At 38.0% G+C, this 22,464-nt stretch overlaps 1 protein-coding gene across 1 annotated transcript in view; it reads right to left on the bottom strand.

Annotated features, from left to right (window-relative positions):
- LOC139147336 (uncharacterized) overlaps positions 1-22,464 on the bottom strand; it is a 42,017-nt gene that overhangs the window by 9,949 nt on the left and 9,604 nt on the right. The window contains exons 6-11 of the mRNA XM_070718395.1: positions 20,582-20,701; positions 20,104-20,209; positions 19,405-19,529; positions 18,702-18,870; positions 17,668-17,796; positions 15,987-16,164 (exon numbers count right to left, since the gene is read on the bottom strand). Coding sequence (XP_070574496.1) covers positions 15,987-16,164; positions 17,668-17,796; positions 18,702-18,870; positions 19,405-19,529; positions 20,104-20,209; positions 20,582-20,701 — 827 coding nt within the window. The remainder of the gene's footprint in view (positions 1-15,986; positions 16,165-17,667; positions 17,797-18,701; positions 18,871-19,404; positions 19,530-20,103; positions 20,210-20,581; positions 20,702-22,464) is intronic.

Genomic DNA, 22,464 nt, shown 5'->3' with positions numbered 1-22,464 from the left:
TGCAAGTTAATGCAGCCTTCCCCTAATGCACGAGACGCATTTATTGCAAAATCTGAACTTAGGGGTAAAGATCTGTATTATGAAAACCTCAAACTGGCAAAAGATAGAGGAGGTGGATTTTATAAGCTCTCCACATTAAAAAGACTAAGAGGAGGAAGTGAATTTAAAAGATTATTAGAGGGTCTCTCTAGCGCAGAGCCCGAATATGTGAGTCGTACATTGCATTCTGAACATGAATGATACCGGCTGAGAAGATGACACCAGAAGACATGGGTATATACAAAGATGAACTGACATTCTTAGGGCAAGATGCTAGCGGTAATGCATATAAAATACAAGCTTTTGAAAATAAAATAGATAAATGGAACAATCTAAACCCTGAATATAGAGCTATTGATGATGAAGTAAGGATTGCAAATATGCGTCTTGGCGAGCTTAACAATGAAAGAGTTAAAATAAGGCTAGAGAAAAGAGAAGTTTAAAAACAGTTAAAGAAAATTCCTGAAACACACACCCAAGCAAAAGAAAAGGCCAAAAAACTACTAGCTGAACTCATAACAAGAGAAGCTAAAATTGTTGATCGAATTGAATACGAACATGATAAGATCAGTGAGGCACGTGAAAGTCTGGCACCGACTAGGTCTCTTCGTGATGTAATTTCCGATCCAGAATTGTCACTCAGGCTGAAGCTGACAGAGTTGTTTAAACGGAATGGTATTACAATCACTGCAATACTGACTGCCCTTGGAATGACAATATCAACAATTCCTCTGGCTGTGACTAAATGAGAACGTCAGCTGGAACTGGCGGCTCTGGAGCAAACAATGGCTCAGGCCCGTCCTAAGTATACACAAAAGCGAAAGAAATTGTAAAGCAATTTGGTGAATGATTAAAAACATTGGCGGCAAAAAGTGCTGCTGCAATACCAGGTTTAATCGGCTCCCTTGTCAGTTTTCTATTAAAAACAGCAGGATCGGTGGTTGGATTTGTTGGAGAACAGCTATGGATATTTTTAACTGGTTTAATATTAGTCATAATAAATAAAATTATGTATTGATTTATGACCCCGCATGTTTGGTGAAAAGAATATTACAAAAGTTTCTTTCTAAAAATAAAGACCTGTTTGGTTTCTCTGTCGAATTGGAAAGGTGTAAACTTAGGCAGGTAAATAGGCATATCCTTCGAGCAAATCCAGGTGTTAGACTCAAAGATGATAATCTATATCATAACATATTAGCTTTCATTAAGGAATGTCAAAAGACTAACTTCTTTAAGCGACTAGAATTCATAAACGTCTTTCAGGAGGCTGATGACGACCAGGAAACTCACCACTCCAAGAATATTGGGTTCTTCGATTGATTCGTGACACAGGTAATCGATTTATCTTTCAGTCAGATGGAAATATTTATGTTAATGTGTGATTTATTTTGATTTTTTCTTCTACGTTACTATATACAATACACGAAGTGGAAAGATGTGATTTATTTTCTTTTTAACTGTAATTTTTTTCTTCTGAGTTACTATATACATTACACGAAAATGGGATACGATAGATCATTATTACCTAATTTCAGCAACCGAATACCACAGGGAATGATGTCAGAAAGGACCCATCATGTGGTTGCTCATAATCCAAGTGAGGCAGATCCAGGCCAGACACTTATCATATGGTGTCCAAAGTTAGAAAGCGGAGTAGTCCTAGTTCCAGATACTTTCAATTTGGTTTTTAGATCTCGAAGTAACAGGACATGAAGATAACCGAGTAGTACAAAATGTTGCAAAAAATATGGTCCTCACATTTGAGGGGCAGGTACTTCTCAATTTGAATAAATATAACCTTATTGAATGTTACGCGATCTCTTCAAACATAAAAAGGAGAGAGCAAACATGACGCTTTACGGAATTCAGAACAAAAATCTAAGAAAATTCAGAAGTGGTGCGGCCGATGCAGATGCTGCTGTCGCCGACGATTATTTACTTTTCGACACATATAAAACAAAATATGCTATTCGATTATCCCATCCCCTCATAACAGGCCATGGGGTTGTATATCCATCAGCGTTAGGGAGTCATATCAAATGGGAAATTACGCTTGCACCTGCCACCCAATTACTTGTTAGTAATCATCTTACTACACCCATACCAATTATAAATTGAAAAACATTCGAATGAAATATGAATCGATCACGGATCTCACCCTCGCGAGAGATACTGCTGGGTATTACAACAGTGGAAAAAGTTTTCTCTACGAGCATTTACATTATTTTAGAACAATCCCACTCAAAGAATCAACCACGGTTATCAATGAAAATATTAATGTACCACATCGTAGCATGAGAGGTGTCCTGATACTATTCACTAAAAATCAGAATCAGTCAGAACTGAATAGCGAACTTTTCATAAATCCATCTATTGAATCTGTGTCAGTAATGATTGAGGGTATTGCGAACAAAATATACGCTCTGAAGATGTTACCAAGACAATTTTGGAAAGAAACACGATGGTATTTTGCTGAAGCTAAAAATTGGTGTGAAATTGACATGGATGAAGTCCATTATTTGAAGAGTAAATTTTGTCTGTTTATTGATCTGCGTAGCTTTAATGATATTCAATTTCATGGAAATGGTTTAAAAGTTATGAACACAAAAGATGGTATACAACTTGAAATAATAAAAATGGATACATCAGTGAAGGGTGCCGACGCTCACGATGATAATAATTTTGTTCATGTTTATGTTATCAGTGATGCTCAGGTCTCTGTTGAGAATATAGATTAAAGTCTCTACTATTTGAATGGAAATGAAAGTTAACTCCGTCCTATTGGCCATGCTTCTGCCAGCCATTCGCCGGTGTCTGGATTGTATAAATGTACATATTTGATATCATTTGGTGCCATCATAACGCTACTACGTTTTTCACTACGGATTTCACTGTTTTTTTTCCTTACAAACTGTACAAGTTGTGCCCGCTTGGTCTCCTTCCTTTGGAAAGCACCAGATTCAAACAGATCCTTATAGTCTAAAAAGTTCAAATGGTTACGAACACAAACATTTTTCATCCCTTTATTTTTTTTCGTCTCCGAAGTTGGAGTCCGAAAAGCATATACTGTCGAACGAATGCAGACAAATTCAAGAATAGGTACTCCATTCAATTCATCTTTAAATTTACCTATCACTTTTTTATTAATCTTTGGAACTCCCATCCCGTCTTTCATACCACTAGTATCATATATCGACTTCTTACCATTCTGTTCTACATCTTTCCGGACAGTGTCATCGAAAGTTATATCAGGAGAAGGAAGAGGTGCACTTAAAATAAAACTATCAGTATCTATGTAGGCTAATCGTATTCCCGGGAACCGCTTTCGAAAGTAATTGCAATGCGTCTCATACATAAGCAGCTTAGAAAGTTTGAGTACTGACGCACCAATGAAAACTGGCTTTTTAGATTCATATTTGTCCCTTTTCAGTTCCAGTAGGGCTCTGTCGCAGGAATCGCCATCCTCTTCACTAGTTATGAGAGTTATATGTTTCATCTTTGGATTATACTTCTGAATTTTTTACGACCACTATCGGTACTACTGTGACCCGCCACAAATTTAAAGTCTCTGTACTTTCGAAAGTCTTCTGTTGTCTTACCGAACATTGCATTATTCATCAGCTTATAGAAATTTGTTTCAAAATCTGTCTTTCCCTTTGCCCTCATTTTAGTGTTAAAGTCTATATATTGTTTGAGACACACAGCCTCTTCAAATGCGAGCGCCCGATGTATTTTTTCAGCCGCATTCCCATCTGAAGATAGAACTCGAGTAACCTGTAATGTAAGACGTATCTCTCTCTGTCCATTAGACTTGTAATCAGTCGACTGCCCTGCCTCGGAAATTCATAGTGATGCGGAGCTAGAGGTAGATTGGAATGTTCTTCATGTAATTTGGTAGGGTATTCTAAGTCTACTTCTAGAAAACAGGGTGAGAAACTATTACAATCCAAGTCAGCCATTCGACAGAACCACTCTTCCCTCGTCATCCAATGAAGTCCCCCTATTGGCATTGGTTGATTCATTGCCCATCCATAGAGGTTATTAGCATCGAGATATTTTATTCTGACAGCGGCTTCTCCGGATCGTAATTCCCACTTATCTCGTCTGTCGCGTAAGCTGGATGATTTGTCTGTAAATAATGAATATTACACTGACTGATACCACCTTGAATTCCTCTCTGTATGAAAGTCATCTGCTCTTCGTCCTGAATGAGCTTAAACTTATTACCCGTGTAAAGTAACATAGCATCCCATGTCAAGCCAGGCGCTGACATATAGTGAGCTGGGTTTTACTTATATGCTTCTAAACATGTGTCATGGAAATTTTCGAATATATTCACAAGAAGGAGAACGTCCGTCTCGCAATAGAATTCCATATAATCTTTAATCGTCTGGCAGCCAACTTCATCCCATACTCACAATGCATGTTCGTGATCGGACTCCGAAATCCCCTCTTCCGTCAGTTCGCTATGAAATTTGTGTCTCGGTGGGAGCTCCTCCTCTTCTAGTCTGTCAACCGAGTCTAAATATCCGTACGGGAAGAAGCCTTTCGCCCGCTGAATGTGTGGGTAGGAAAGTGGTACTGCCGTCCATCAATCCCCCGGCACAGTCTTTGCCAACTTCGCAAGCGACCCAGACATCAACTGAGCACTGTCCATAAACTTTATATAAAAGAAATGTTTCACTGTCTCCTTTTCCTTATTCGGCCACTCCCCATCGACAACAATTGAGGCACTAAAGATAAATTTTTTCTTAAAACACAAAATTCCACCATTGCCCGTCTTAGCTATGATTTCGGTCTCTGGTCCGGTACCCCCATATATTTCATGTAACTTATTCAAAATAAAAGAACCATCGTACCCCTTGAGGTTGTGAAAGTAGATTGGAATGGTTTTCGACGGGCGGAACCCTTCACAATAAAAAGTAGTTTTATCCTTTGCTCCTACCCGGTGTGCGGCAGGGTCCCCACATGCAATACAGTCTGGACCACATCCGTCAAGGCCGTATATGGCAGGATCTTTCATCGGCACGACTTTCCAATAATACGATTTCGATTAATTCTCAGCCATTTTCTTCATATCCTTTAGAAATTCTGTAACACAGGAGAGGCCCAAGAATGTTCTTTTATGGTAAATTTTCGGCTTACTGCCTCATGGCCATCATTCAATCATAACATACGAAAGACAAATTGGAATGTGCAGGCCAGTGTCCTTCTCAATAATTGTCTCAGTATCTGCATACACGATGTAGGGACAAGGAACCTTTTTCCTGTGGCCTTCGAATTGACACACTTCCTGTGGAAGAACTGGCTGAGCAGTGTCTGTCCCACAATACACCTGATGTATTTCCAATTCTTCTGTTGACGCAAAACCTCGCTTACAAACCATACAAATACACTTCTGCCTGTGCTTATTCTTACGATTACTGTTAGAATTAAGAAAGCAATTTAATTTAGTAATTGGTACATAGTGGCTATCGCGTGAGCCGTCTTCAATGACTATCAGTAAGATATTCGCTATCTGTGCTCCTGTCCCCCTATCGGAACGACCACTATACAAGACAGTTGGGTCGGGATCATTTTCGTAGATCTGAAATATTTGTAGTCTGACCCCTGGATTTTGCTGCTCGAAGCGCTTATACATGGTCAGATCAGCAGGCGTAGGAAATGGAATACCATCCCAGCAGTAATTGGCGACAAACGGGGAGTACCATACCATCAATGTCGATCATGGCGATGTCCTCGACTCACTTGACTTCAGGAAATTCTTTTCGTTAAACTGACTCGTCGAATGCTTTTATAAAGCGACGCTTTTTTATGTGGTAATGGACAGTAAGTCTCCTTGCAATAAACTGAAGGTTCGGCGTCACCATTTCCTCCCATTTATTTATTAATTCGTCTCTAAGATCATTGAAATTTACCCTCTGTCTTTCGCCGAACGGATTTTCTAGAGCAAATCCTTGGCCTGAAGAATCTGTTATATCTGTGTGAGTCATGGTGTATGAGTAGTTATGAGTGTCTAGGTTCCTATTTGAATCGAGTTTATGTATATCGGCTAGCCGACTTATCTTATATTCATTCACGACTGGCTTCATCGTACTATCCTATATATATCATAGAAATTTTTGAAAAAGAAAATATTTATGCGAGATTATCAAAATATTTATGCTAGAATATCAAAATCCACTATAATATTTTTGTCGGCATTTATTTGTTTATATATCTCGCCTAATCTTTCTAAGTCGACAAGTTCTTCCTCGTCTTGAATTTCTGGTTTATAAGGCGTGACACAAAATAACCTCTCTATAGTGAAATAAAGAGTAGTACGCTTAAATAAGCGCGGTTTAAATGCCGACAATTCTATCTTACTACCCCTTTGGATATTACATGGTATAATAGCAGGATTTTCCCTGACTGGTATTCGGCTCACTGCTTTAAAACTGCAGTCGATTTCTTTAGCTATATCAATGCATGTATCGAAATTGTCATTATGATTTCCTCTTTTAAACCGAAATTTAAAATACTTTGTCTGTGTGTCGCTCCCTCGCTTCTGATACACTTTAGAAGGATTGTAAAATAATAAATTATTCTTGGCGTGAGCGGCCAGGCTTGCAGCATAGCTTTTAGCCGTGCTTGCATCGAAACTTTCACCTAAGGTGAAGGATACTATTAAATCGGTAAACAGTTGAAGACTCGGTCGCCAACAAACACATTTCATCGCATGTAGCAGGATCTTTTGAACCATATTTAGGCCCGATTGGGAAAACCACTTCTAGATTAACAACATATATAATAGGATCTACATATTCACCAAATACTAATTTACCTCCCTCACTAATTTAAAAGTTTTCTCCACTTTCCAGTATTTTTATTGCATCTGAAATAAAAATTATTGCCATTGTCTTATCGTAATATATCTTTACGAAAATAATTTTTAAAAAAAATTTCTATGATATATATATCACTTAAATGTCATACCTATTCATAAATGGTCCAACTGGAAGTGGAAAGAGTTACGATGCAATAAATTTGGCGGCGACTCACATACCAGCATTTGTCGCCACTTTTCCTAACACAATTGCTGACTTTTATAATGGGAAAGTGGAGAGTGCCGATTTTCAGAATAAGTTTATAGAACATACTCTTAGTTTACAATGTGCGGCCACTAGGAAGGCTAACTACACCATTTGTAACTCAAGTATAATTCAACATCTAACTTTTTCTCGAATTAGAGGTGTTGCCATCGAGTTGGAAGAAAAAAAGATTGTTTCAAAGGCATTCGGCGATTTACACAGTTTCATCATCATATTCAAAGATACATCTTGGGAATATTGCAAGCGGAATGTGTTGAGTCAAGCCAGACTGTACGAAATAACCGAGTCTGCCTAAAAGAATTGGAAGAGATACATGATAAGTTCCGATCCACTTTTTTAGAAATTTGTAAAGACTACAGACTTTCATGTTTCGTAATTAGTCAGCCACTTACGTCTACCCTTCTTAAGAATATACTTAATGCAATAATTGATACCGAGACAGTTGGGCTGGTAGATTTTCCACGGGCTTTTGATTTTGGAATTGCATGGAGCGGTGGCAGCCAGGGATTTTTGATAGATGATGTTGAAGAGGAGGAACTTGAAAAAGCTTACTATCCACCTGGTCAAGAACAACTAGAACAACTAGAACAACCTAGCTCAAGAACCTCCACAAACTTCTTCATGCTTGTGAATCTGTGTGTGCTTATAATGCTCCGTTTGACTTACAGGCACTTGACATGATGAAGAGGCAAGACTTTGGAGTTACTTGTCTATGGCTCATGTCAGTTGTGTACATTATACTTCAACCAGAACTTATCGATGAAGCTGAACAAGTAAGACTCGAAAGAACGGACCATGGCAACATGAGAAGTCATTTTGAAGATCTTGCAAACTTAATATGTACCTCCGGAGGATCTGGAGTACCGCCTCATCCACTTACATCCCGCAAGGATGCAATAAGTGAACAACAACTCAGGACCGTAAAGTGCATAAAATGCCCGCCAATCGTTGTCCTCTGTTACGTCGACGGTTTCATTTTGATACTTCCGTGTACAGTGTTGTTGTAATTCTCGAGAAGTTGTGGTAGAATAGAGAGCCATTCACGTGTCTGTTTATACGTGAAGTATTTCCACATTATGGTCTTCAATATATGATTAAATTGTTCCACAACACTAGCTTTTTTATCACTAAACGTGTGAAACCAGTGAATGCCGGACTCCTCCAACCACTTCTGCATTTTTTGGTTGTAAATTCCCGCCCCTCATTTGTCTGAAGTTTGTCAGGTTGCCTCCCACTTTTCTTAATTACGTCTTGTAGCGCCTTCAGAGTATCATCTGCCGTCTTTGACTGTAAGGGCCTGGCCCATGCATATTTACTGAGCACATCGATTACTGTCAGCATGTATGGAATGCCCTTATTCTCTTTTGTGAACGAGACGGACATCTCTACAAGATCCGTCTCCCACTGGACGTCTATCGATGATACAAAGACGCGCCTCCCACCCGTAGCACCACGAGTACGAGGTACCGGTTTATGAAGATTATAAGTTAGCTGAGTTTGCAACCAGTCCTGCACCTCTTTCTTGGTTACTTTTAGTCCGCTGGCACTGCTGCCTCATATAATTTTTGTACACCTCCAAGACCAGTTCTTGGGTTGTAATATAGTTCTCTTAGAGTACCTTCGGGCGAAGCCATGATTAGCTATATTATACTAAAATTGTATATCATACGGGTAACGTAATGAAATACTAGTTTACTGAATGGTGTATTTTTCAATTGTTTGACTAGGTCCAACACCTCCCGTTCTGACACCTCCATTCCATATTCTTTTGTAATAGTCTTGTTGTCTGTCTTGCTTGGTGTGTAAAAAAGTACTAACATCTGTATGTTTTCCCTGAATGGTTTACTGATACTGGTATATTGTTGGGTCATAACCCAGACAGATAATCCGTCGAGTCTTGCGCTGAAACCAAGTTTGACTAAAACGTCACTGCGCTTCTTCATATCTTTGGACGAGGCGCAGTCATCGAAGATTATTAGAGTGTTAGTGCCAGCCCATTCTTTATGTACGAAGGCTAGTGTATCATCCACAGCATCGAGTCCGACTGGAAACACAAATACATTATAGTCCGTGAAAATGAATTTTTTATTATACGTTTTATTGTTCATGAATGTTGGACAAATGAATACTACGTATTCAAATTTTCCTAGGTACGTACCAGTGAGGAGATTCATTACATACTCGGTTTTGCCAGAATTTGTCGGCCCAGTTACAATCATGTTGAATGGTGGGGTCGCGTACATTTCCTTCGGATCTATATACTGTACATAAATGTAATGAATATGGCTAAAGATAACAAACCAATTTTGCTGAATTTGTGTATGGGATCCGTGCCAGTGTCTGCGACAGTAGTGACTGTATCTGCTGCCTTCTGTTCCGATAGGGCCTTCGGGAACCGAACCGTGTCGTAATGAGGCGGCCCTCTTCGGGACGCTCTGGGATGGTCACCCTGCCACTTCACAGCATCCTCATCCCCATCCATATCATGTTTAGCACTTTCTTTAATTTCCATGTTTACATCTCCATTTACCCCGAAGATCATAGATTCTGTTGCGTATTGCAATTCATTATTATAACCTGTGATTGCCGGGCCTGAAAGAATGACCATTTTAGACGGCAAGAGAAGTAAATTGGGCGAGATGGCCATATCAAGTTTTACACCAGTATTCATTATTGTGTCTTGGTATAGTGAGAACTGATTACTTTGTCAGTATTACAAACTTCATCTTCGAGGAGAACGCCAAATTCTTTAATGACTTGCTCTGCGCTGCCAGTATGGCCAACTATGGTACTACGAATATTCGCTTGTACGCCAAGTATGCAATATACGTAGGCTTCAAGGTTTTTATTGAGGCGGGCGAGACCGGCCTTTGTTAGTCCCATGTCTCCCTTCAGAGGAATGAAACTATTGTATTGCCCCTCCGATCCATCATTTCGGAAGAAATAATAGTGTGGTCGGTCTTTGTCGGGCAGTACATGTTTTTTCTTTCCAAAAATTGTATGTTTGTAATAAACGCCTCCGTCGGCGGAGAGGAAAAAGTCGTGACCATTGTATACAGCTGCAGGCTGTAGAACGGGCCCACAATTAGTGTAATATTCATAGCCATGGCCTAGACCTGAGTTTTGGCCTTGGCGATATCAAAAGTCGGACTTCGTGGGACTTATATTTCCAAATTCTGTACAGAGAAGTTCATATTTCACCAGATTGTACGGATTGTTGCAGGCTTTGAAGACACCTCTAGTATCGTCTGGAAGTGCAACCTCCATTTCATGAAGAATCTGACGTACTGTAAAATATACATGAAAACGACAGAATGAACGTATTTGCGGCGGAAATTTGTTATCCAAGAGATGGGCGAATGATACCATAACCAGTAGTGCTGCACCATATGGCAAAATTTAATTGCTGGTCCCAGTATTTCATGTGCGGGCCGCCAAACCAGACATTACCTTCTTTCGCTGATCGATGAGTGATTACGTTATCTTTGAATATATTCCGCGGATGAAAAGTAAATTTATCTGTCGGCGTTACATGTATTTCTAAGTCCATGAGAATAGGTTTTATGTCATTCGGTTTGGGAGGAATATCAGCATGCTGTACTGTCAGTATATGTCCGGCGGTTTTATTCAGTTGAAAAGCAACCGGGAATGCATGTGTACTCATGATTATATGTGTTTCTATATACAGATAGATTTTAATGGAGGAGAATTTTCATATTCCGTATTTTACCTTCGGAACGGTCGTCATATTCCAGACTATGTTAATACTATATTTTGGATTCAGGTTTAAATGAATTTTTTATTTTTTATTAAGAATAGATAATATATTACATAGATTTGATTATACTTCCCAATTTTTTTATTTTTTACTAAGAATAGATAACATACTGCAAACAATGGAGAATTTAATAAAGTCATCGGCAGCAGCAAATTAGACAGTGACAGCGCCCTATCAGAACGGTTCCGAAGGGGCACCGACCGTAGCGGCGTCAGACGCCCGATCCATAATAGAGACGAAGCGTGAAAAATACTCTGTGTCATTGCAGGTGGTCAAAGTTATTTTTTGGCAAGGAGATTTCAGTTGGAGACGTGGAAAGGTGGAATGATGATACGGTAATTAAAGCCTTCAAAATGTATATGAAGCGAAATACGGTTCTCTTATAAGTGATACCATCACTCAAAGTTTCATAGATCTAGGAGCCCGTGCAATAAGTCATGTAGTTCCAATCGATGACCGAGAAACTATGCCACTGATCTTAAAAAGAGTTTTATTCTAAACAGTGAAATAAAACGATTATCAGGACGGATAGCCTACACGTGGGGCCCCATACGTGCTCTAGCTTCTACCGGTTTAATTACTGGTAAACATGTACATTTTTTAAAAAATCAGGTTTAATACAATACCCAAAATAAATGGATTCAACTTTGCAAGCACCCCAAACGGTTCCAACATCGACTCAGCAAATCGGAGAAACGACTCCGATGACTACGCCGCAGCGCAACATAGAGAAAATTACGTTACCGACAAAGCATCCAGGGAGAGTTGCTGCAGGGAAGAAATTAGCAGAATGGAAAAGCGTCAAGCTATAGTGCAGCGTCAATCGATAGGAGTGACTAATGACAGTATGACTGAGGCAGACTGTGGCAGATTACCACACGACGCCACAACAGTGTGACAGATGGTATAATAATTGTTATCTCGTTTTAGGTGTTATAGGGGTTTCATGAACTGCACTAGGAGTATATTGTAGGGCAGGCTCGGCATACTTGTCCTCTTACGCGACCGAGTCCCCTTCGGTACATGCCTACGCATGAGCCGCTTCAGAAAGCGAGCGTACAGAGCCCGTAGCGGAAAGGAAGTTTCCCAACCAGGTCCCTCTACATTGTATGACATGGATTAATAGACTTTCAGAGCCTTCCGATAGGGAAATTATTTTATTTTTCTATTTTATATACGTGTCAGCATCATGATACTAAAAGCAGTTGTAAACACAATGTATGATGGTATTGTAATCGCTGGACTTACGATGGGATATCTAATGATCTCCAGCAAATTTCTGAAAATGGATATGGGCGATCCAAGCCGTCCAAATCTCACTCGATGGACAAAATTAGGTGGAGCGACTGCTGCTGCGGTTGCCACAAAAGATTTCCTTGAACAGGAAAATATTATTCCTGCAGAACCTTATACTTTGTAATGTATAGAGACAGACAGTCGAAAAATAATAATAATATTCCTACCGAAGATTATACTTAGTAGTATATACAGTTAGCTATGGCTGCAGCAATAGGAATGACAGTTCTCGGTGCTCTATTAAATGCAGCAGCATTCACAGGAGGAAATATTATCGGCCGAAAGCTTAGCGGGAAGGGGGGGGCTCTGATGGAAGAAAAAATTAGACATGATAAAGCATTAGAAAAATTTGAACATGACCGCAATGTCTGGTCAGAAAAGAGATTACTCCAGGCTGATTGGGAAGAGAAAGTCAGGCTAAAGATATGCATGCTGCGGCTGAATTAAGAGATACAGATGCAGAAATCCTGGAAGAAGCGGCAGCACATTCTGAAGGACAAGCCAACTCTGCGTCAGGGCCAGTTCAATTCTCAGATTATTATCAGCCAAGTCCCGAGCAAAAAAATATGAAATGATCTATATCGCTGGGGGATTGGTCGTGGGATGGTTTATGCTACACCGAAAGGGTGCTACACCAATAGGCGCTATAGCTACAGCAATTAGATACAAAAGCTAGTTGGCCTGTTATTGAAATCGACTTCCTTTCCATCCTGATCTGTTATCCAAATACGCATTGAACTCATGTATTCTGAGCCCTTTCTCAATGGCATGGTAATAGTAGAGTCACCACTTTTAAAGTCATAGATAACCTTTTCACTTATTTCTTTTGTATCCCTGATAGGAAGTATTTGTAAACAGTCTGATGTTTTCGCCTGTATGTATTCACCCGAGCCGCTTGTAACGTAATTTCCAGTAACATCAACAACGTCTGAATGAACTATGTATTTAGTGACTGTTAAGAAATCCGCTAGCTTAGTGTTAGTAAACGTGGCTTGTAGGCAGATTTTTTCGAAATTGATTTTCAGCTGCATCCCAATCGCTTTATTGAGGGTATCAATATTGTGGTTACCCGGACGTATTGATTTTGTCGTCTTACTTTTTGGGTCGTTGCCTTCTTGATATTTCATTACATTATTCACCGATGTTATGTTATGCAATGAATTATATGGTCCACACTCTAGCAGTCTTATTATAGTAAACTGTGATATGTCAATGCAAGGGTTAAAATTAACAGTAACGGGTTTACCCGTTTTGCTTTCAATCCAAATGATCATTTCCGTGTTATATATTATTACAAGGTATTATTTAATTTTACACTGTATATACTACCATACCGTGAGAATCATGTAAAACCCTGGTAAAATTGGTCTAAGTGTAAATTATGGACTAAATCTTGGGCTCGAAGATCTTCGTGATGTTAAAGTTAACAATAATACTAAGATCTCAGGTAACCATAATAAAGATTACGTCCTTCGATATAAAGTAAGGGAGAAATATTTTGTTTTAGCCGCTGCCTCAGAGGACGCTCTAAACTTTTCCAAACTGAAAGATGTAGATGAAAGTATAGACGCTACAAAGGCTGCAAATGATCCTACTCCAATTGGGATGGGTCTAGTCAGAAATTAGGACTGTATAATGTGCCGCGTAACATCGTAGAAATATTGGATAGTGAAATTGCAGGTGGGGTGAGTGAACAGCCGGGGACTCCAAGTGTGTTTTATTTTGACAGTAATGTTAATAAATATAAGTTGCGAGATTTTCGTCATTGGCTTACGCCTAAGAATCCATACACCATATTACTCGGTTTACCATTTCATCGCAAGATTAGTCCTAATACTGTAATTATGAAGTCTAGTACACTGCAAAGGTGGAACAATTCTGGTGAAATTTTTTGCTCATATTCTGCTAGCGGGGGTTCAGTAAGACTATTTTGAGACACAACTTTGCGGAAACTTGGTCTGAAGAGTGACGGAGATGAGTCAGTTGTATTAACTTTACAGTCATCAAAAAAACACATGTCAGACAATATGAAAATACTTCAGCATGGTACAATCCTCATTAGATGTATAACGTTAGCTACAGGAGACGAGTTTGATGATTTAGTTGGATTTTATGCTATGAAAACAGATAACAGAACATCTTGTGATATTATTATAAATATCGATAAAGACCGTAATGATATAAATATCGAGTGTATTGTTGGCGGGAATAGGGTAGAGAATGACTCTGGAACTACATTTGTACGTAAAGATAAAAGTGTGAACACTTTAGATATCAGTGTTATTCATCTGAAACGTCTCATTTTCTTTGAACTTATGGTCTTCCGGCACATTTTAAGTTCAGAGGAAATTTCTAAAATTTTATCTATCTCGTGAGAAAGTTAACTCCCGACTTCAGAAAAAAATTCGTAGAAATTTTTCAGACCTCCGTCATGACATCACAGACTCCGTAGGGGCTGCTAAGCAACACTTGAAGGTATTGCGAAAGCCCTACCGGAACGGTATTGCACAACAGACTCCATAGGGGAAAATACTAACGCTAACGACGACTCCGTAGCGTTCCGAGGGGGACTCCGTACGGATAAAAATTCACATCTATATACTTACATCACAGCCAGAAGACGTTCCCTGTCGCCTTCGGAACGGAAGGCCAGAATTTTATACTTACATCGCAGCCAGCCGTAACTCTGTACGAGAAAATGAGGACAAATGGTCCCGATAGGAGAACGCTGTAACATTGTAATGTGAAATCTTCGGTGTTGCAATACCTGATAGGGAATTCCCCCACTGAGTTCATAAATAGGTCATCCACATTCCGAAGGGGACTTGCGCAATATGCTGGCTATGACTCACCACTGCTCATGCTTGCTTGCGCAATCCATTTTAGTTACAGGGAGGGGGATTTTCCCCCTCTGTAGCTAAAATGGATAAAATGTGTAAAAATTCTTATCTTATCCTGGAAAGGAATAAAATCCTACGACTATAATACGATGCGAAAAGGGTTCGTATATGCTTACATTCAGAAGTATGTTTTTTAATTAGACGTACTTTATGTTATTTCATCAAATATTTTAACTGCAAGTATTGAAATAAATGCATGATCTTTGTCTTCCTATGTATATTATATAGGAAAAATCTGCGGGTTTCAAGTGCTGTCCGGAAGTATTCTTGTACAAAGAAAATGTCTATCATGCAACTGATAACGAAAAATGTCTTTCTTTTCATTTATGAAATCGCAAATTCTATTTATTGTATCTGCAATATTTTAATTTGCTTTTGCCCGTTCTTTAATGTTGACAAAGTGTATTCTTCCACAAACATGATATGCTGCATAACCTCATAATCATTGGGTGCTATGGCAATGCTAATGGCGACGGAGTGCAAGTGCGTTGTTTTCGAGGTGTTTGCGCACAGATATAGACGATATCGCTTCGACAAACAAGCATAGTTAATCGTTATTGTCTGTTAAAGTTATCGTCTGTGAAATCTTCGATGCAAAACCTTACTTTTTCTTGCTAAGTCGCATTGCTTACAGACATTAATGTTTGGTTTGCTTAAATTTAAAAGTAGTTCTGGTTAAAACGTGCTCATAAACTTAAAGTTACGGCATAATTTGTCGTTGTTTGCATAGCAATGCAAATATACCATTGATACACGCGAGTGCTTATGTAAGTGAACTTAGGGTTGGGGATGGGCATGGGTAATATTTAAAAAACCATGACATAATCCCATTCATAACAACTCTGTTGAAAACTGTCGTGGCTCATTGCACACATTACTGACCTGCTATGCAGTTCATAAGAGATCTGCTGCCTTCCTACGTGTAGTATTCTACTCGACGATCCATCGAAAAATGTCCAGATTGTATCGTTTGCTTTAAACGTGTAGTGGCAGGAAAGATAGAACATTTTGTCGTAGATCGTCTCAGTGCCTATTGATGTTATCCAAATCTCTTTTAAAGCTGCAATGAAATACATGCACATTGTATTATTGCGAAAGTGTACATGTATTCCTCTGCTAAATTGCACTATGGTTTATTTAGTTATAAGACTAAAGAATTTGTCTGCATTTATTCTCGACTACTCTTACATCAGTACGTAACATTTGGCGATATGACCCTTTTAAAAAAATAATACTGTAGCACTGAATGAGGTAGCACTGTGGTGGTGACATTTTGTTTTTCTTTTCACTTCTTCCGCATTTTCGAAGGGACATCTCAGAGTGAATGAGTGTGTGTGTGTGTGTGAGAGAGAGAGAGAGAGAGAGAGAGAGAGAGAGAGAGAGAGAGAGAGAGAGTCCGTCAGAGTTACTCAGTCCGTCCGTCAAGTTTTTGTGTCTGTCTCAACTTAAAAACTGTTTCCCTAAAGGAAGTATAATTTTGTATTTAACATAATCATTGCTAGAGTTACGTCTGATTAGATTTCACTAATGTTATTTTGTATAATTGACGATGATTTGCATAATTAATAAATTTGTGCATTGGGCTTTATCACAAGAATTATTGAACCAAGTTTAATGCAACCATCTAGGAACTCCAACTGTTTTATGGTCTTGCTATATTAAAATATTGGTAATTGTTGATTACAAATTAGAAGCTCAACTGCCCATTTAAGGTATTATGCACCTCGAAAGTGAAAGACTTAAACTTTTGCTCTAACTTTCCTTAATGAATATTTCAACCATTCTCTTTCAAAATCAAGAATAAAAATAAGGGGTCACCGTGCAAATTTTGGTACTAGAGAAACAAATTACCCAAGATTTACCCATATTAGAAATTCAAAATGGCCGCCATCCCTGTGGTAACTCTATGGAGAATAATAAAAAATTTTCGAATTTCGAAAAACTAAGCCGGTGAAAAGTTTTCTTTCACCAAGAGCTTTAAAATGAACCCCCATATGTGGTATATCAGAAGAGAATTTTAAAAGTTTGAGAGTCCGAATGTCTGTCCCCGAGGTGCGTTCGACCTTAATGAAGTATGGTACGGTAGGCTATTAAATTCAAGGAATGCAAGGAATTTTGTGAGACCTGTAATGTACGTTAGCACTTAAGTGGCTTATATGCTGAGATGTGGATGGCCGTGACATACTGATTATTTGCTTAATCGTGTATTAATGACTTTTTCTGTAATAGGGACACACACACACACACACACACACACACACACACACACACACACATATATATATATATATATATATATATATATATATATATATATATATATATATTGATTCAAACGTCGAGTTTTAGCTGACCTCTGCAAATCATCGACCATACTCACTATAGTTTTATTACTGATGTAAGGTTTATTATCATTATATATTGATTTTTAGCTCATTTCAATATTATATGAAGTTTTGAACTTGTAGTATTCATAGCCAGGCCTTTGTTGGCCTATGCAGTAATCCATACAGTGAGGCACAAAACAGGTTTTCACGGCCTTTTAGTGATTAAATGCAATTACCTATATCGCAGGCAGGTCCTGTCCATCCCTTAGAGCATTTACACGCACCATTGAACCCATGACAAGTAGCACCGTTCTGACACATGCAGTCTTTATCACAGAAAAACCCATATTTACCTTCCGGGCAGCCTATTGGACACAATGGTCGAAAATGGAAGCGATATAGAATCTAAAAGTTACCAATTAAAACATTTTCAAAGTGAGAATATAGACTCATTCTGCCAATGTTTAATGCTCCGTGATAGGCCGCACAACTCTTCACTGCTGCCTATCGGTATAAAAACTGGCATTACGGAGTCGAGGTGTTTTATTAATCTTGATATTTAAAAGTTTACATTTCATCAGGCTCTTTTCATGAACTTATTTACATACACGGTATACCAAATTTCAAGAATTTGATGTTTTCTATCTAATAACAATTTTATTTATCTCATTATATTTCATGAAAATCTATTTTTATTGTTATGTTGTACTTTAACATGGGAAGCGAGAAGTAAAAAGACAAATAAATGTATGTTAAAATGATATAAACATAATAAAAGTCATAATTTTCATCAACCATAAAAAGTCAACGACAATCGCCTTTCCTCTTAGGGCAATCATTTGTGCTCGAACTTTTATTAAAGCTCCTATGTATTTTATGTATTGATAGCACTATAGCATTCATAATAATTGTTGCTTTGAATCTCAAAATTGTGATTTTGAGCCTATGAAGATTTCGTACGGTTGCCAAGGAAGTATCTTTAAGCTTATCGAGTATCAATGATAAAAAAGTATACAAAATATTTAAGATCAATAAATATACATCTATGTCGGCGAGTCACAGATAAATTTGGCCTTGTACTACTAACTTGATTTCCATTCTCTTTACATATAATTGCCAAGTTCCCCTGAAGATCACCTATTATCGTTCGAATGGCTTTGTGTGTAAAGTGATGTAAGGCAGTTATGTATAATAGGTAAAGCAATTGACATGAATTAGACCGTTATAAAAGTACAGACGAAGCCATTTCGGTAAATATTATCTTGCTCACCTCGATTAACAGTTCTCGTCGTAACTGTTTTAATCAATACTTCATTTAAAGTTGCAGCAGACACAAGCATCGATATAGGAGCGCTTGTTGGATACCCCTCAACTAATAATTCCCCAATACAATCAGAGCGTACCGCCGAATTCTGGGAGAAGTGCCCGGGAAACGTGTTCTGGATTAAAATGAACATGAGTGAGCGATACATTTTATTATTTTTGAACACTTCCGGCGACGATGATAAGAAGAGTAACTTTAACTTGTTTGTTATTTGCTTTGACGTATGCACCATTTCTCCCTTGACATGTTACGTGTATGGTTCTATAACAAGATACGGGCTCTGAAAAGGGCTGAATGGACACTGAAAAAAGTCAGAATAATGTCAGCGATCTCAGGTGTCATCTTTTGAATCAATAGCCTTATTTTTAGTATATATAAATAGATTTAACTCCAGTATTTTTATTCACAAATATATGATTGTTATAGTCATTATAATTACCTTAATTAGACCCACGTACCTATTTATTATATAGATTTTCTAAATGATATCTCATTAATACTTTTAATTGTAAGAGTTCTACATAGAACGAAACTTACTTTTGGTCATGCAAAGAATATTTTTTCCATAAAATAGACTGAAAATATCGTAAGATCAACATGATAAAAAGGCACTTTTGATGTTGCGAAATCAACTCAAAATGTTACATACCCTTCCGTTGTAAAACTTCATTTTAGGCTTCGGAATTTTTGGTCCGCCTAGTTGGATGAATGTGCAAGGTAAACCGCAAAGGAATGTGAAGGGGTCAAATAAATCCAAGAAGAAGTCAATGCCACCTACACAATGAAAAAGATATGCGAAAAGGCTTATTTGTAAAGAAACATTACAACTTTGGGCAATCGAGGTTGCGGAAGTGATATCATCAAAAGGGAATTTTTGAAGGCTGATTTACAGCGAGATAGCAACTGCAAAAGGTTTACGGAGGAAATGCATTTTCTTACTCTACTGTCTCTGAAATCACAAGCAATGCAATCTCAAATGCGAAAAATTCCATTAATAAACCACAGCCACCGGTAAATTTGAATATTTTCATTAACGACATTGTTGGAGAGCAAATTTTATGCTCGGGTAAAAATTTCATGTCCCGCAATACAGAGGCCACTTTTATCAATGATGATTACACCTTAATTTACCCTCTGAATTCAATAGAACAAACGAGACCATTTATGTTTCATGTCCTGTTGGCAATGGTGGCTAGGAACATAGTTCGATTGATATTTTGTTGTCTCAGCAGCATAAAATATTCAAAGAATTAAAAAACAAAATCCCCAAAAGTCTCTAATTTTTATTATTGATGTAAGATTGATGTCAATGATATATGTATTCGAAATTTTATTAAGAGTAACTTACACCGGCCATTGTCAGTGTCTGCTTCAAGGATAATCGCTGGAAATTTATAATCCGATGCAGCCATTGTGTGATTGCCAATAATTATATCGAATAAGAGATCATTGTGCTGCAAAAATATATTGAAAGCCAAAATAATTACATTTTTACCACAGTTCCTCCTGGTTCATGTCATATTTCTTTCGAGTATAAGAATTAATCAACCGTATGTTAAGTATGTTAAAACCTTCTAAACGTTTGTCATTTTTGAGTTCAATGTTTATTGACCATAAGAAATAGCTTAAACACAGAGCTTGCATGCACAGCATTTACACTATTTGACACTGCTGAAATTCAATGTAGTCTAGGAAACATGGGTAAACTGTGTTTCATGGATGATTGAGTAAATGTATCTTTGTATAATTGGAACAAAGTTTTGTGTAAGAAAGTAATGTAATTAATCTCTTTGGTTATAGAAACGTATTTCAAAACAACCACTTACCCTGTAAAAGTATCGGTCCTTGTAAACTGGAGTTTCACACGTTAAGTTGTAAAAGGGTGGCCAATCGTTTTCATCTTGTACAGTCACTGTCAAAATCGCCTCGTATTCCAGTAAACGTTCCTGTTACAGACATTGCCAAAATGATAAGATTAGATGAGGAATTTTTTTATTATACCTTTTGGTACTTGGTGTCCTGTCATTGGGAACGTTACACGTTAATAAACCACGTTGGGGTGAAACATAAATCAAAGTGCGTGTATAAGGGCCTATATTAGGAGAACATTATGACGCTGCTTAAATAGTTGGTTAAAGTAGCAGCTCAGGTTCATTGGCGCTTGTTTTCAATTAACACTACCATGTATTGATTCTCACATCCAATACGTGTTTCAATTTTCATTCGCTGTGTCATTGAAGAAATCAAACACCTATTTTGGCTCAAAACGTGCGCATACTTTTGTTCTATTCAAAAATTAGTATTCTTAGTTTTTCACTGAAACGAAAGCGTACAAAATAATGACACATTGCGTAGCTACTTTTCATTCTTATGAATCGTTCTGGCATTTACCACAACTATATGACCAAATACTTTTCCCCCAAAGAAAGACGTTTCAGGGAATCAAAATTTGGAAAAAATGCTAAAATGGAACCATAAACCTGAGTCTTTGCGTTTTATACGTGTGCGTACACTGAAAATATGTGTTCGTGTATCCACTAACCTACGCACTCACACACATATATGCACAGCGAAGTGAAGGAGTGCATAGACTACTCATACATTGATGGAACGAGCACACACGTGTGCGTCTGGAGCTTGCAAACTGCAAGCGAGGTATTTGGAAGCAAGTGCAAACGTCTATGGGTAAATTTGGATATTTTTCGAGAAATTAATAACGATTGAAGCGAATTTCTTATTTGAAAAACAAATACGCTTATTTTCTCAGAGAGGTTGTGTATAAACCAATGAATATCAAAGCGTAGCGTTCAGTGCAATTATGTGTATGCGTCGAATCTGCGGCGGTTTAGTGTAATTCTGTGCATGCGTCAAATCTGCGGCATATGAATATTCCATGGTACGCTAAGTCATCACTACATTGTAATTGCAATGATGGTGGCAACCAGTAATTTCCTTCGACGAAAGAAGTTACTCCCAAAGAAAATTGTTTTGACATTTAACCTTTGATAGATCATGTTCGCTACCTGTCGTGATGCTTATTTGTCTTGAGCTTGGACTGAAACATGTTTTTGCAAAATCAGTTTCTGGTTGATTGAAAATGCACATTGGCTAGAAAAATGTTTGAAGCAATATAATTCTAACCCTAGCCTAAGTCAACATGACCACTTAAATCATTGCAAATGGGCATTATTTTCTGCAAATTCTACTTTTTGGCGTCATTGTCATCACTAACTCTTTATTTTCATTGACCCGCCCACACGTCATTTCATAGGCATTCAGACTGTCGATGATCTAACACCTGCAAAGAGGATTTGTGCCAATAAATACTTTAAAGCGGGTAAATTCATCATAGATCCTTATCCGACGCACATATCATCGCCATATTGTTATATAAATTATGCCTTAATGTTATAACGTGCCCGGCCAAGACTTCGGTGGCATTTTAGTTCTTTGCATACTAATTTCTGCCGACGTATCGTAGGATAGCATTTTAACTTGATCAAGAAGTATCTATACCTGCCCCGAGATGAAAACACGCAACATTTGGTGAAGCAACCATTATGATTTGAGTCATGGATTACCGTTCTTATGCAAAGTACCCTGCAGTCATGTTAAAGATATGCTACTCTCAATACAATTATAAAGAAGTGCTATTATATCCAAGTTATAAAAAGGTATACCATTATATAGATCATGAAACAATGACATC

The sequence above is a fragment of the Ptychodera flava genome, chromosome 13, assembly GCF_041260155.1.
Source record: "Ptychodera flava strain L36383 chromosome 13, AS_Pfla_20210202, whole genome shotgun sequence".
In the NCBI taxonomy this organism is placed as follows: domain Eukaryota; kingdom Metazoa; phylum Hemichordata; class Enteropneusta; family Ptychoderidae; genus Ptychodera; species Ptychodera flava.
The sequence above is the reverse complement of the archived record's forward strand: the minus strand, read 5'-3'. Positions and strand labels throughout refer to the sequence as shown.